Consider the following 17,747-nt stretch of genomic DNA (forward strand, 5'->3'; position numbering starts at 1 on the left):
AGCAACCAAACAGCAGGTTATACGATGCAACTGAAAATTCACGGTTGATAGATCTGGACATGATGAATATTTTACCGAAAGTCATATTTGCTCTCAGTTTTAGTTTTAGAGTTATAATCCAAGAACTGCATTTAACCCTAATAATCTATTTTATCCAATGCGGCCATCTTTGTCGATGGGCGGGGTCATTGGATATATTTGTTAAACTACGTTTGTTTTGTATACCCCAAAGGTTATTTTAATTTGGCCCAGTAGTGTCTGAGGAAAAGATTTTTGTAAAAGTTAACGGACGACGGACGCAAGCGATGAGAATTGCTCGCTTGGGTCAGGTGAGCTAAAAAGGAAGAAGAGTAACTTAATTAACAATAATTCAAAAACTAGTAAAACCAACTCCAAACTATTGGAGTGGATATCAGATGCTCTTGAAGGTGGATATATTCTGTCCCACTTGAAACCTTTAATTATTCTGTGATATGTAGTGGTTCGTGGTATTGCATGTACTCATCATAGATTTCAGGATTAAAATGTGTACGCCATGCAAAAGACACACAATCGTATACAAAAAATTAAAAAGGGTATATAATAATGCTAGTGTGAAAGTCCTCTTTAAAAGCCTGTTTTATTTCGAACAAAGTAACAAGCTGGCAAGAACAACAGCTGATTTCTGGAATGCCAATGGTATGGTGACATAACTCAATGTCTAGTAGAACAGAAAAGTAAGACGAATGACTAACATTGTATAATATGGAAACACGATTTGATGGAGAAGTTTAGTACCCGAGGGTGTCACCAGCCCAGTAGTCAAGACCTGGGTGTTGACATGAATATCAATAATTAGGTCCTTTTTAAAAATTTCCTGTTTACAAAACTTTGAATTTTTCGAAAACTAAGGATTTTCTTATCCCAGGCTTAGATTACCTAAGCCATATTTGGCACATTTTATTGGAATTTTGGATCCTCAATGCTCTTCAACTTTGTACTTGTTTGGCTTCATGAATATTTTGATATGAGCGTCACTGATTAGTCTTATGTAGACGAAACGCGCGTCTGGCGTACTAAATTATAATCCTGGTACCTTTGATAACTATTTACATTTGAATACTTAAATACAATTATACAATCTTTATTTCTATTATAGTACAACAATCAGTCAACAATCTTTCACCATAAAAAAATATTACACACTGTTGATTAAATATAGCTTTAAGCTGAATAAAAGTTAAAAATTAAACTTATATAAGAATTATATCTTTCACACATTAAGAAACTGTTATGAGTTTTCAGATTTCGGTACTTTATTTTCCTAGGAACTTGCAAATACCAACGAAACATCTACCTGTAGTTTTATCTGTTGCTATCACTTTAAATTCTGTCTCGCAATAAGTTATAGTGAGGATAAGGATGCTTTCGTGTTTGAATTGTGGAAGTGTAACGTTAATGTTTCCTACTTTGGTGAAGTGTTCCTCATCAATGTTTGTCCTTGGCACGTCTTCGTCAGTTGTATAGACTTCAATACTTGCCCATTGGGAATGCGCTTTAATAGCAACTTCGTAATTCGTAACTACATCGCCAACTTTAATCGTTTGACCTTTCTTGATTAACGAGAAAAACGTTTTTGTCGTATCTTCTTCTACTGATATTATACGACCGGAGACAGCTGCTGCACAAAGCCCTAATCCATAATGATATTTTGTCATCCTGTCTACGATTGCTTCTCCGAGATGACCCAAGATAACAGCGCCTTTCAAAACTATCATATCTGGCGTCAACGGGAATATAATCTTATACTTCTGCTCAAACTTCTCTCTAAAGGCACGTTGGACAAAATCAGAAGCTGCATATCCTCCTACCAACAGAATGGATGACACTCCGCGTGTTTCTTTCTTCTGAAGAAGCCCTTCTACATGTTTAGTCATCGTATTAACAGATGAGGAAAAGATTTTCTGCATTAATAGTGCCGAGAGATGAATACTTCTCCCTGATAATCGTACGCTCTGTTTGTGTGAATTGGGAATCTTAATTTTCTTTGAAAGATCTTTTGATATCGCCAATGACAATTCGGAGTCGTGCTTCGCGCCACGTTTTCTTTGTTCCACATTTCTTAGTAATTCAAGGTATTCGTAGAATTCCTCTAATTTGAAGGTTCTGATTATCTCCCATCCAATAACTTCTTTCAGGGTTTTTATTATCTGGCCATTAATATAGTTTCCTCCCCAGGGACCTCCTGTGGCGTTGTAGATTTCTTTCAGTTGTCCAGTAGGGAGTACTTCAGATACTGTAATGTCAATTGTGCCACCTAAAATAGAACATCTTGAATCAAGTTAGTTTAGTGCAGTTTAAAAGATTCAACGGTTTATAAAAAATGCTATTTAGTATACATCTCATTCCTATGACACTACACTTGATTCTCACGATGATGCCCTGCAAGCGGATTTATTAAAGTATAACATACCATTTAGTGATATCATAGTACAACTTGAAATGAGTGTATTTGAAATGCTGATTTGGAGACATGAGAGGTTGATATATTACAATTAGAAGGAAAGATAGGGTCATTTGTTTGTTTAAATATTATTGCTTTCAACCTCTTGTTTTGAAATAACAAAGGAAAACTTCTAATGTTTTTCGTCACTGGGACAATTAAAAGAGGTGATAGACGGGCAACATGACGAAAGTAGTAACAGGTTAAAAACAGTTGTCATATCGTCTGCTCATTGAGTTTACGAAGGAACGATATTCGTATGTTCATAACATTTCTTGAAAACCTGTTGTTCCCGTCGAGTTCATAGACTATAAACACTAAAATACAACCATAAAAATCACCAATGGTTACTTAAGTCTATATAGCCTAAATCGTTTGTGGTTAAATTTGTCTGACGGAGTTGCAATCTTAATTTTACACAATTAATTAATTTGCAGTTATAATAAGCTTGCTTTTTATATTAACCATCTGCATAATTCTACCTCATGAAACTGTATACCATGATAGCAACATCGTTTATACAGCGAAAATTTAAGTTAAAGGATAACGTAAGCTCCTTTTCAATTATATTGGGAAGTGCTGTTTAAAGTCTTATATAAATAAAGTAACCACTCGACAAAAAGAGAAACACATCCATTTTTCAAAGGAATGCTGTTTATTTGACGAAACACACGTCCTCGATATAGATGTTTGTCTCAGAGAATACTTTTTCGAATGAGTGGTTTTCAAAGTATGATTAGTCACCTCCTAACACAATTATTTGAATCTTTATGGCCATTCTCTTTAATGAAACATGCATGACTTATTTTTAAAATCATTCCTCAGTAAAAGACCTAAATATCGTCCCCCGTCAATTATTAATTAGAATGAGTGTCGTAATATCATCCTCGACTCACTCCATACCTACTGTTTGAAATGGGTAAAACGGGAAAAAGCTGACAACAAATCTTTGGACTCTTTTTAATTCAGTAATGAAGATAGTTAATATTAGAATACAACATTTTAAAGAACATTTTACTCTTAACAACAACCATAAAAACCCTATTTCCCTGTATCAAACATAAACTAAAGGAACTAGCCAAGGAATTTGTTTTTGTCCCGGCTGATAAAGCTGCTAATAATATCATTATTGTTTGACGTAAATTTTATATAGAGGTTCTGCAAAAGGAAATCACGAATTCACCAACATTCCAACTGACTTCATTTTCAGAAAACGACATCTGTACAAACACAAACTTTTAGCTACTTCTTTACAAGCAGAACCAGTTACAATGAAAGTCCAAACTATGTACTGGCTTCCGAAACTACACAAAACACCTTACAAATATAGATTTATTTCATCTTCAAGCCATTGTTCCACTACTAAATTGTCTGTTTTACTTACTAGTACACTTGGTACAATAAAAAACCTGATAATAAATTGTTCAAATAAAGCCTTTGAAAATAGTGGAATTAATTACTTTTGGAGTGTCAAAAACTCGTTGGAAGTACTTGATAAATTGCATGCATACATTGGTGATTTTGAATCTGTTCAAAGTTTTGATTTTTCTACCCTTAATACCACTTTGCCTCATATTCTAATTAAGAAAAAAATCACATCCCTTATTAACTGGGCATTTAAAAAGTCAGAATGCGAGTATATATGTTTAAACTCATTTAGGTCATTTTTTAGTAGCAATAAACAAAAGAACTATGTCAATTGGACATGCTTTGATACTATATATGCGCTTGAATTTTTACTTGATAACATTTTTGTTCGCTTTGGAGATTCCGTATATCGTCAAGTTATTGGAATTCCAATGGGGACTAACTGTGCACCACTTATTGCGGACCTGTTTTTGTATTGTTATGAGTTACAATTTATGACTAAAATTAACAAAGACCCATCGAAACAACATTTGATACAAAAATTTATAATACTTTTAGAAATTTGGATGATATATTGGCTCTCAATACCGACGACTTCAGTATGTATACTAAAGAAATTTATCCTGTTGAACTTACTTAAAATAAAGCTAATACTAACAATGACCACTGCCCTTTCCTCGATCTTGATATCTATATCATTAACGGGAAGCTTAATACAAAAATTTATGATAAAAGAGATGATTTTTCATTTCCTATCGTTAATTATCCATGTTTAGATGGTGACGTTCCCTTGTCGCCATCTTATGGTGTTTATATATCTCAACTTGTACGATTCGCTCGTGTATGTAACAACGTATTAGATTTTTTAGAAATTTATGTATTACTGAAAAATTATTACACCAGGGTTTTCGATATCACAAACTGGTCAAAACATTTACTAAATTTTATCACCGGTATAAGGAAATAATTCGTAAATATAACTCAACATGCAGAATACGTTCAGGTATTTCACATCCAATCTTTTATGATAATATTCTTTACAAAGCACAACAATGTCAGTATTCACCTCAAAAGCTTACAAAACCTTTAAACAGACTTATTAAGAAGGGATATAGTTACGATACTGTTGTCAGGTCATTAAAGATTGCATATTTTGGCTTTAATATTGATTCACTTATAGGGTCTTTGCATCGGCATTAAACACATTTATTTTTTTTAAAAACAGTTATTGGCATGACACGGGTTATGTTCTTCTCATATATCTTATGATAGTATGATACTAAACCCCTAACGGGAGGGATTGTGCCTGATATTTATATGATGAAGACAAAATCTTTCAATCAGTTTAATTGAGGTCTGGAGCTGGGATGTCAGTTAACTGCTAGTAGTCTGTTGTTATTTATGTATTATTTTCTTTTATTTATTTTCTTTTGTTACATCTTTTGACATCGGACTCGGACTTCTCTTGAACTGAATTTTAATGTGCGTATTGTTATGCGTTCACTTTTCTACATTGGCTAGAGGTACAGGGGGAGGGTTGAGATCTCATAAACATGTTTAACCCCGCCGCAATTTTGCGCCTGTCCCAAGTCAGGAGCCTCTGGCCTTTGTTCGTCTTGTATGATTTTTAATTTTAGTTTCTTGTGTATAATTCGGAGTTTAGTATGACGTCCATTTACACTGTACTAGTATACATATTTTTAGGGGCCAGCTGAAGGACACCTACGGGTGCGGGAATTATCGCTACATTGAAGACCCATTGGTGGCCTTCGGCTGTTGTCTGCTCTATGGTCGGGTTGTTGTCGCTTTGACACATTCCACATTTCCTTTCTCAATTTTCTGACTAATTCTTTTAGTCTGACTAGAGTTTCTGAATTTTGGAGAGACGTCAACTATTGTTAATACTTTAACAAGTTTTGCCAGATGTAAAAGACTTAGATCGTATGTTCTCTAACAGTGTGTAACTTGTAGTATTACAGTAACTCTAGTTTAACTCAACTAACTTATTCTGTTGAAAAAAGCAAGTGTTTGAATCTTTTAAAGCTACCTCACAAAACAAAATTATTTGTCCTAATCCGATTTGTGATTTGTGATTAACTGGTATTTTGTAATGGCAAAAGTGTTTTTTTTTTCAAATTCTTTCTATTGCATTGACTTTTTTCCTTTAAATCTTAATTGCAATAACATTCACCTACCACCTAAATCAACTACCATAAATTGTGCTTTCTCTTCAAAGGCCTTCAGAGCTGATCGATCTCCATGTTCCACTTTGTCCACCGCAAGATATTTACAAAACATAGCAGCACCTTCTGGTTCTAATGCCAACTTCAAATTCTCTTTACTAATACCTGCCTAATATTGAAAAATGTTATCAAGACTATGTCGACAAGTTATCACGCATTTGCTTTATAACTTAAGAAATGTTTGCATTTTTCAATTAGCAAAATATTATTGAAATCTTTAGTGTTGCAATAAGATTTTTCGTGAAGTAAATTGTGTTTAGATTCGGGCATGATATATTTAAATTAAAATAGTAAACATGAGCTATGTAGAGCTGTTATCCGACTAAATACTCATGTAAATATTAATTTGCATAACACTTCATCTACAGTAAAATTAAACCTAAAATTAAAGATTTAGTTTTGTTGGCATTGTTTATTTATATATTTGTTTGCATGTTTTGTTGTTATCTAAGTCTGGTTTTTATTGCAAGTAAAAATGGTCCTTTATGCATTATTTCACTTGACAAAATATATTTCATTTCATATTTGACCACTTATAATTTAGAAAATTGCAGAAACCTTTGCAGCAGCTTTTATCATAAATTGTCTAGCTTGATCACTCCAAATAGCGGGTACAGTCAAAACCCAACGTACATCATCGTCCTGTAGACCATTTATTGCTAGGCGCAATCTATCTAACACCTTGTCTTTAATGTATTCTATGCATAATGCAAAAACCAACATTGCTTCCATTTTTTTACCTCCCATTTCCTTAAGCATCATGTTTCGATTTATATCCTACGGATGGCAAGAATAAAAATAAATATTAAATGATAACAATAAAACTGCATACAATTTTATAATAAGATAACATGCAGAATCAAAATCAGGGCCCAAAATATACGAAAAACAGAGGTGGATATCGAAATACAAAAACATTTACGCAATTTCCCAGTTTAATGAAAAAGAAAAAGAGAATACACGTATACATATAAAACTTTTACTTCGGTTCTTTTGTTATTTTTATTCAATCTACTCATCTTAAACTTGATATAAAATTTATAACTACATAGTAAATAGAATAGGTCAAGAATATTACGGTTGTTTAAGTAGGAATATTTTGCTCTTTTAGATTGTAGCTCCTCAAGAACTCCAACATTTATCCTTGTCATTAGATTTAAGCGTTCCTGATGGAGGTGAAATCGCTTTTGAACTGCATCAAAAGTGTCGCTACTTATATATATATTCATCTACAATTATGCCAATTTACAGAATCCTGAAAGCTTTTCTCAATAGATATGTAAGTGGGATTGACAAATGTTAGTTAAAACTAAAAATACCTTTGCACTATACAGCTGCATTTTGAAGCGATCGAAGTAGTACCAACTATTAGCCTCGTCACTTTCGGCTAACGTTACATAATGATCTTCTGCCGCTGCCCCAAATGAATGAAATTGCCCCTCAGGATTCAATAGTAATACTGTAGGGGTTTTGTATGAAAATACATTTTTATCATCCAGTGGAATGGTTACTATCCTCAATTTGTCTGTTTTGAAATCTTGTACTGTAGAAAAGGCACAGCCAGAATATGTAGTTCCAAAATCAATCGCTGCTACGGCAACAAACGACCTAAATATAACAAAACCCTATCTGATTAGTCAATAGATATAGGAAGATGTTGTGGGAGTGCCAATGCGACAACTCTTCATCCATATAACAATTTATAAAAGTAAACCATTATAGGTAAATTTACGGCCTTTAACATGGAGCCTTGGCTCACACCGAACAAAAAGCTATAAAGGACCCCAAAATTACTAGTTTAAAACCATTCAAACGGAATAAAACCAACGGTCTAGTCTATTCAAAAAACGAGAAACACGTAAAAATTACATAAACAAACGACAACTACTGTACATCAGATTTCTGACTTAGGACAGGTTCAAACATTTGCAGCGGTATTAAACGTTCTAATGGTACCAAACATTCTCCCTTTTTCTGAAACAATAAACATCACAACATAGAAAAACACACGATAACATATAGCCCTTTTACCTGATCTTTAAAAACTGTTTTGGTCTGTTGTTACACTGTTACATCGCATTCCAAATTGCACGCACACACATGTTTGAGCACATTTTATTATGTATGTGTTAAAATTGAGAATGGAAATGGGGAATGTGCCAAAGAGACAACAACCCGACCATAGAGCAGACAACAGCACAAGGTCACCAAGGTTAGACCCAAGTTAAGTGCCTGCATTACAGTGGTTGTTGTTTTTGTTGTCTGTCTGAATGCTTTTTTTTAGCATAGAACAGACAATTCGTTTTGTTTTTTTGATGGATTTCACACTTAACATAAGTTCTTTTGTAACTATATGATATTGTTTTTTTTTTTAAAAAGGTCCGGTGTCTTGTAGTTGTTTTGATCTATAATGATTTTTGTCTTTTTTGGATAGTTGACTCAACTCCATTATGACGCGTATTCATATATAAACATAATATAGTTATTGATGAGGTATAATATAGACAATCAAAAGTACAAAATACCTTTCTTCAAAATTTCATATTTTGAAAACAAGGTTATTTGAAAAGGGAATATTAGAATCATCGACACATCTTACTTTTGTGGTGACTGAAATAGTGATGCAATATTCTTTTCTGGTTTTGCCATAACTTCGTCACAAACTGTTTCGTTCATTGTTTTTTTTTTGTTTCCTATGTAATAGAAACAAATACATTATTGATTGTTGATTGCTTAAAACGTGTGGCAATATTATATGCATGTTCACGACGAAAACCATTTATTAGTAGAATAAATACAATATGTACGTAATAGGGGCTGGGATAAAGGTCGGTAAATTAGAACTGCTATTGGAAACAAATATGGGTGGTGAATAAGGACACAAATTTTGACTGGAAACGGTCAACGAACAGATCCCTCAAAGAGTTGTTTGCAATGGATCTCATCTCTCTCTCTTTATAAAAGAAATCCAATTTTACGTCTCGATTCTTACAACGCGTGATTGTGTACTTGTACGTCCCGCACAGCCAAACGAACGCCGCACTTTGGCAAGGGTTTTACTTCCGTTCGTCAGAACACTAAGAGAGAACATACTTCTATTCATAATTGTTGGGTACTACATATGATGAGCCAAGGTCTGTCTGGTAAGATCACAGTGTGCATTGGAAATGGATGAAACTAGAAGTTATTATTTTAAACAACTCTTATTTGCAATTTGATCACTCAGACTCGTTAAAGTAACAAGAGGAATACAATATTTACATTTATACAAACAAAACAAAATAATATTGTGTATGAACAAGTAAAAAAAGAAAACATTATCATTCAATCAATTAACAAAATGTTTATGACTGATTGATTAAAGTACAGTGACAAATATTTCATGCTTTTTAGGACAAAAATTAAAAACAATCTTATGTATAAGCTCTGCATAGATGATCGTTTTGATGAAAGACAAGAAAGAGTCCTTGAAAACGAAAGCACGTAAGATAGGAACAGAACATAAATTGAAACTATCACTCATTTTTTATTTGTAGTTAGAATCATGATTGCTATCTTTTTTTCATTCTTTGAACAGTTCACAGTTTTTAAATCAATGACACGTAAACACAAATAATAACTGGTTGACTTGTTCTCGATCCGGAATGCGGTTCGATAAAATTGCTCCCCTTATTTATTTCGCTCCCCTGTCAAATCATGTAATTTCGCTACTTCCAATGATAGACGCTACAACGATGGGTGTCGTCAAGAATGGTACGATTAAAGGAATCAGCTAAGAATAAGACGATCACCATTGGTATAGGTGAGTTGTTTAATAGTTGTTGCTTTGGGATAAATGCATGTTTTGGATTTATTTATAATCAGGAATAGCTGGAAAGGAAAGAAACGTGTTGCTTCGTGAACCCGGAAAGGCCGGGACGAATTTAAAAAAAGATCTAGAGACGATCGTTCTGAGTGTGCCACCTACACATTAAAACGTGTACACAAGCACAGTATTCCCTATCTATGTAATGTGTTTTCATAATTATGTGATATAGGGCATAAAAAGGTAGCAGCTTTTTGTATCTTGTTGTTAAGCATATCCAGGGGAGATAATGTTATTTTTCACGGTGTGTTCGATAGGTTTGTTACATTGTAACATTATATAATACACACGCATAAAGTGGATTAAAATAGCCTCCCACACTAAATTAACTGAATTTTCAATTATTCTGTTTACCGTAGTGCTATTATATAAGACTTCGGAGGTTCATATCACTTATATTCAACCTTTTTATATCGGATTTTTTTTACTATTGATGTTGAACGGTTCATAGTAAAAAAACACACCGTTGAATGTAAATGATATGAATCTCAGAAGTCTTATATATTGTCCTTTACTATAATTATATATTGTCCTTTACTATAAGACCGGAGGTTCATATCATTTACATTCAACATTTTTTATCGAATTTTTGTTTACTATCAATGTTGAACGGTTCAACGGTTCGACATTGGAAGTTGAAAAAAATCCGATAAAAAATAACGGTTCAACAATGATAGTAAAAAAAATCCGATAAACATGTTGAATGTTAATGAAATGAAACTCTGAAGCCTTACATTATAGGACTAGCGTTAATTAGTTCTTTATCCTAACTTATTGTTTTTTGTGGTGTATATAACAAACAAAAAAAAGGGGGGGGGGGCTTTTATAAACACCAAAATACCTTAACAATCCTACAATATCTGTTTACAGAATGAGAGAGATATTTCGTATTCTAAAACTAATTTTTCTCACATGTTTGTTTGATATGTTGAAAATACAGACAAATGTTTAGTACGTATATCCATCCCCTCTTTTTCAATTCATTAGTTCAAGATACAGCTCTGAAGAATATGCAATAGCCTACATTTCTCTAACATGTGAAGACCAATGAAAACATTTGATATGATTTGAAAACATGGCCAATTAAGTAGGAACTTTGGGTTTCGTAGACATAAATTATAATTCAACATTTTCGATTTATATTTTTCTTTATTTCATATTCAAGTATATTTAATAACATGTTTATATTTTGTGATGCATCTGATGTATAAATCCAGTGGCAGATCCGGGAAAGAGCTCTTAGTTCCGATCCGTTTGTACGGGGAACATGAGGTTGCAAGCCCCTCTTTAATTGCCTGTTCGATTTTTATGTTTGCAGTGTCGAAAAGGGAGATAGACAGCAGTTTTATCAAGAAGTTATGTGAAAAGTCTGCTATACATCTGACAGTCAGGAATTACTCTGAAGTACACATGTCGACCAGAGGCATAGACCAGAGAGGAGAGGTTTTAAAGTACCAGATGCTTATCTGAGATTCAAATTTGAACTAAAGAAAGCAACATATAAATATATGTAGGAGAAATAATCTATATGAATAAAGTTATGCCACAAAAGGAACTTGTTTTTTTTTATATACAGAATTTGTCAAACGTATCCATAACAGAAGAGATGTGAATGCATCCTTCATAGCCTTGTAATACTGATGGTAATAATTTATATAATTTCTGAGATGATATAGCAGTGCCATTGGTTTCTCCTTTTTCTTCTTCAAAGAACTTGCTCATCTGAACCCTTCTTTTTTTTTTTTTTTTAAATTGGAGCCCTGTTCAAGAACAGTTAAAAGGGCATATGCTTAATTATCTTTTAGAATCACCTTTTTTTTTTTTTTTAAATAAAACAGGTTGTACATTCTACATAAAATATGCTAGTCAACCGTAAATGTTTTAAAACACCCCAAAAAGGTCTTTAAATTAGTATATTCATTTTTCAACTTACAAAATATGTCAAAGGTTTAAGCATCCCAAACATTACCATGTGACTTGAATTTTTGATTTGTCAATATCAAGCAAACTCGATATTTCCCATAACATCCTAATAATTCCGTTTTTATTATTAAAACAACAAAGGTCTAACTCTTGTACAAAACTGTAACAGATTATCAAAAACTGTCTTAGCAACGGCTTGGTTGATTGTAAGTGTTTGGTGCAAAGACTGAAGACTTGAGACAATAACATGGAGGTAAGTATGTAGAAGAATAACGTTTTCAAGAATATAGGCGGATTTGGGAGGGGGTGGCTTTCGTCGGAAACATCTGTTTGATTAAACATAGGGAATCACTGAAACATGACTGGAGCGAGCCCCCCTAAGCTCAGTCAGCCCCCCCCCCCCCCCCCCCCTAATGTAAAATTCTGGATCCGCCACTGAATATTGGTTTGAACAGTGCGATGGAAGTCTTCAAATGTATATTAAAAAAATGAAAGTCTTTGTGCTGGTTATTTACTTACGAAAATTTAACATCAAATTGTGAAAAAGAATGAGGGTATTACTAAGATTCATTCAAAAAAAAAATCGTCTGATCCAAAATTCGTTCGAAAAAATATTAATGTCAGGCAAAATTTAAAACCATAAAAATTATTATGAATTCTGATCTTCTAAAACCTTATAGTCATATAGTGTTAAGTTTTGAAAGACAAAAATATTTGATTGGTGGAGGCGGACAATAAATGGTCGCGCTCAGACAAGAAAACCATATCCCCTTTAAAGTTAAATGATTAACATACTTCCTTGTTGATGGATTGTTTCCTGGCTTGCTTTGGTAGAGTATTCAATTTGTTGCATGTTTCACATTCGAGTAATATATATACGCATGTGTAGAACATGAAATATGTAGACACCGGTGTACTACTATAGTACTTGACTTGTAATAGTGAGCATGTATGAGAAAAATAGAGTGAGCCAATTGTAAGATGCTATAAGATAGACTAACAAGAATGTGTCCATAGTACACGGATGCCCCACTCGCACTATCATTTTATATGTTCAGTGGACCGTGAAATTGGGGTCAATACTTTAATTTGGCGTTAAAATTAGAAAGATCATATCATAGGGAACATGTGTACTAAGTTTCAAGCTTCAACTTCATCAAAAACTACCTTGACCAAAAACTTTAACCTGAAGCGGGACGAACGGACGCACAGACGAACGAACGAACGAACGGACGTACAGACCAGAAAAAAATAATGCCTCTCTACAATTGTAGGGCAATAAAAATGTATCGAAAATATGGCACAAAAGAAATCATGAAATAACTCAGTGCAATCCCAATCTAAGATGCAAATACATCAAAAGAAAAACAAAATCACACCATATCTCCACATGACACAAAACAAAAACCAACTGCAATCAACAAATACGACGCAAAAAGTCACAAGAAATTAAAAAAAATCCATTAGCGGGTAACTACCGACTTATTATACTGTATGATCGAACACAAACATAGCAAAAATATGACACCAAAGAAATAAGACGCAAACAAAATTACAAGAAATTGCAAGATCAATAATGATGTATAAAAACTAATTCCGAACGTCAATTGGTTAACATAAACAAAAGGAATACAACGATATAAATATATGCAACTTCACAATGATCAACCAATCCGGGTAACTGTATAACCAAGATGTAACAAAATGTGTAACAAAACTTTTTAAAATAATACAGAAATTATGACTGTCGGTGTAAATGTAATTGTTTAAGAAAAAAACATGTCAAACATGCAAATATTATTTTAAAAAAATAGTTTTAATCACTTAAAAGTCATGTGATGTTACATATATAGGACGGGTGTGTTCGATGCGTAAATTGATTAACAAAACCCAGTCATATAACATCCAACTTTGAAATTGCGTCCAAATGTCAATTTTATGTGTGCCACTTTGGGAATGGTCTTAAACGATTCACAATTCAATTCTAATTTTTTTTAATTTTCCCCAGATTTTTTCTATGTCGGGCAAAAAAAAGTAGCAGTTTTTAAGGAGACCCCCTAAATGACGTAACAGCTTGACTTGTGGTCGTTTTGAAAACGATTGGTTGCAAGTTGCATTGTTAACAATTGTACAACATGAAAATTAAACAACGTGAATGCAAATATTTATAATGACTTTACGGAAAGTAACTTTTGTGACATCTTGACAACCGTATACAAAGTTTATTTTACTTTTCTACCGTCTAAACACATGAGGTCGAATTCTTTTGTTCTATTTAAACCGCATATCCGACTGTTCTAAGCTACGCATTGTTACTTAATTTTTAATACGTTTAGAATGTTTGCCAAGAAGCATTGGTAGATAATTACTGGTTGAAATATGAAATTTAATTCTGTCTATTTCAAGTCAGTTCAAATATCCACGTACATTATTTATTTGTCATTCTTCTTGATCACATATTTGTCTAAATGTAAGCCTTGGCACTGACAGTCTCGGTTATTTGCAAATTGATTTTTTTTTAATGTGAATTGTTCTTTAAATGTGCTCAAATGATGAGAGTGCATATAAAAGTACATGCACAATGTATAACAAATCAATGGTTTCTAAATGCAGTTATAAAAAATAGAACAGGTATTTTACTAAATCATAAATATACATTTATTTCATAAAATACAGTGAAATACTAATTATCGACTCCTAGGAGTCGATATTAAGAATTGAACGATGGACAGTTAGTGCGTGAATTTTTCTTGCTACCTGATTGGAAGATATTACGAGACGTGAATAATCAAAGTTTATTGATTGGTTAGGACAATTCAAACCTAGTAAATGTCCTTCAATCCCGTAGAGTATCGGATTTGTCCTCTCTATTTTAGCAATTAGATTTTGCCTGGTCATTAATCATGCATATTCATGATATTGGTACACAGGTAACTTTTATCTATAAATAGTCGAATCTTCTGGAGTTTCGTTATCAACAACGTTAAATGATATACATACTACTTCATAACGTGTGACCTCACGTGTGTGATAAAATTTGTTGATTGATGCACGTGGCTATTCTAGTAAATGAATTAATCTACAAAGCGACAGCACTTTCCATTTTCATCAGCTAAGAGTCGACTAGCACTTTTTGAAAGGCTAATGCTTGTACATTCCAGGAATTGAAAACGGAAAAAAATGTTTCTGTTTGAAGCCCCCCATTTTCTTGAAGAAAGTCGAATGTCTGCAAAATTCACACAGGCAACAACCAAACAAAAGTTAAACAATTACCAAGAGACATATACATAAATACAGAAATGAGACTTAGAATTCAGAACCAGTTTATAGTTTGTTTTTTTTTAAATTAGGACACACGAGTAGGAATTTCTCAGTATTGTCCAGTGTTTGTGTATTTAACATTGTCACATTCTGTATTTATCAAGCCATGAGCATGTAATCCATTGTTTGCGTTGGTTGTTGTCTGTTGTTATGATTCTCGTTTTTTTTTTGTCATAGATCTAGCCGTTTGTTTTTTTATTTCTATTGTGTCACATTATGTCATGTCGGTAACATTGATAACTGAATAAAATGTATGGATTTTGCTCACGGTAAAAGGCCGTATAGTGACATACAGTTGTCTAAATGGATTTATTTCACTATGTTCTGCAAAGAACAAATGAAAAAAAAATATTCTAAATTCTTATAAAGTACCTCCGTTGTCATTTTTATCGTCAGAAGTTGACTCTATTTGCAGTATTTCTTTTGTGTCATAAACTCCCTGTTAAAAATAAAAACGATTGAAACCTGATCTATACAAGTTAAACATTGAGCAATGTTCAGCTTTCTATTTGTAGCAGATTAATTGTAAGAAAAAATGCATTCTTAAATATACTTATAATGCTAAATGAAACAAGAGGCTCTCAAGAGCCTGAATCGCTCACCTTAATTTTTTTGGTTAAATCTCTCATCAATGATTATTTTGGCTTTTCAATTTATTTAAATGTTCTTCGAATCGTCCTATTTTCTTCAAAAGCAAAAAAAAAACATTTTCTCCTATGTTCTATTTTAGCCATAGGAGCTATGTTTCTTGACATACAAGGAAATGAAATATAAAATTTATACTAGATACTCTGAAACTCATTTAGCCTAAGTTTGGCTGAAATTGATACAGCAGTTCAAAGGAGAAGATTTTTTAAAGTAAGTCAACATGATGAACAAATTTTGAAAAAAGTCTTTAAAGGGCAATAACTCCTTAAGGGGTCAATTGACAATTTTGGTCAAATTGACTAATTTGTAGATCTTACTTTGCTTAACAGTTTTGCTATTAACAGTTTATCTGTATCTATTATAATATTCAAGATAATAACCAAAAACTGCAAAATTTCCAAAAACTGCAAAATTTCTTTAAAATCATCAATTCAGGGGCATTATACCTGAAAAACCAGTTACCCAATTCGGCTGAAAATTTCAGGACAGGTAGACCTTGACCTAATAAATACTTTAACTTCGTCTTATTTGCTCTAAATGCTGGAGTTTTTGAGATATATGCCAAAAATTGCATTTTACCCGGTGTTATATTTTTAGCCATGACGGCCATGTTTTTTGACGAAATAAAAAATAAAGCAAAAACTTTATTTTATACACCCTATTGATCATTCAGTTGAAGTTTAGTTGAATTTGGTTGAGTCGTTTTAGAGGAGAAGATTTTTTAAAGTTAGCAAATATGATGAACAAATTGTGAAAAATTGTCATTAAAGGACAATAACCCCTTAAGAGGTCAATTGACAATTTTGGTCATATTAACTTATTTGTAGATCTTACTTTGCTGATCATTTTTGCTGTTTACAGTTTATCTTTATCTATAATAATATTCAAGATAATGACCAAAAACCGCAAAATTTCCTTAAAATTACCAATTAAGTGGCAGCAACCCAACAATGGGTTGTTTGATTCATCTGAAAATTTCAGGGCTGATAGATCTTGACCTAATGAACATTTTTACCCCCATGTCAGATTTGGTCTAAATGCTTTCGTTTTTGAGATGTAAGCCAAAAACTGCATTTGACCCCTATGTTCTATTTTAAGTAACGGCAGCCATGTTTTTGACGGATCAAAAATCGAAGCACACACTTTGTGCAGGATAATCTAAGGAACAATCATGCTAAGTTTCATCCAAATCCATTCAGTAGTTTCAGAGGAGAAGATTTTTTAAAGTTAGCAAATATGATGAACAAATTGTGAAAAATTGTCATTAAAGGACAATAACCCCTTAAGGGGTCAATTGACAATTTTGGTCATATTAACTTATTTGTAGATCTTACTTTGCTGATCATTTTTGCTGTTTACAGTTTATCTTTATCTATAATAATATTCAAGTAGTTTCAGAGGAGAAGATGTTTGAAAAATTGTTAACGACGACAGACGACGACGACGACGGACGCCAAGTGATGAGAAAAGCTCACATGGCCTTTTAGGCCAGGTGAGCTAAAAAGACCTTTCTATCCGATATAATCATTCTGGGTAGCTTTCGGTGTCATATGGTTTAAGGTCTAAGGGAGTAAGGCTGCATTTACCAAAGGGTAAAATTTACATTACGTCATGATTGATTTTATTTTTTAAATTTCGTGCTATTTTTTAAAAACATGCAAACAAAAAACCTTAACTAGAAATGTTACAGAGAAGAATCGTTATAAAGACAAAATGAAACTCTCCGTCATAATTTAAGAATAAATGCCAGCACTGCATCGAGCGCGATACGATATTTCTCTTTTCAGGCATACAGTGATTTTTTTTCAAATTTCGAATGGGAGGCTTTTGGCTACACCCACTTCATTCTCCTTGTTTTTATATAGCGTCCAATTGAATATATGGAAAGTAAAAACAA

At 33.0% G+C, this 17,747-nt stretch overlaps 1 protein-coding gene across 1 annotated transcript; it reads right to left on the reverse strand.

The window, feature by feature from the left end:
* Positions 1-1,157: 1,157 nt before the first annotated feature.
* Positions 1,158-15,637, reverse strand: LOC134696047 (heat shock 70 kDa protein 12A-like). Its single transcript, XM_063557599.1, has 6 exons — positions 15,575-15,637; positions 8,693-8,786; positions 7,413-7,701; positions 6,652-6,870; positions 6,046-6,202; positions 1,158-2,296 (listed from the first exon to the last, which is right to left on the reverse strand). The coding sequence occupies exons 2-6, from the start codon at positions 8,767-8,769 to the stop codon at positions 1,296-1,298; spliced, it is 1,743 nt and encodes a 580-aa protein (XP_063413669.1). The 5' UTR covers positions 8,770-8,786; positions 15,575-15,637; the 3' UTR covers positions 1,158-1,295.
* Positions 15,638-17,747: the final 2,110 nt, after the last annotated feature.

Source organism: Mytilus trossulus, chromosome 14, assembly GCF_036588685.1.
Source record: "Mytilus trossulus isolate FHL-02 chromosome 14, PNRI_Mtr1.1.1.hap1, whole genome shotgun sequence".
NCBI lineage: Eukaryota > Metazoa > Mollusca > Bivalvia > Mytilida > Mytilidae > Mytilus > Mytilus trossulus.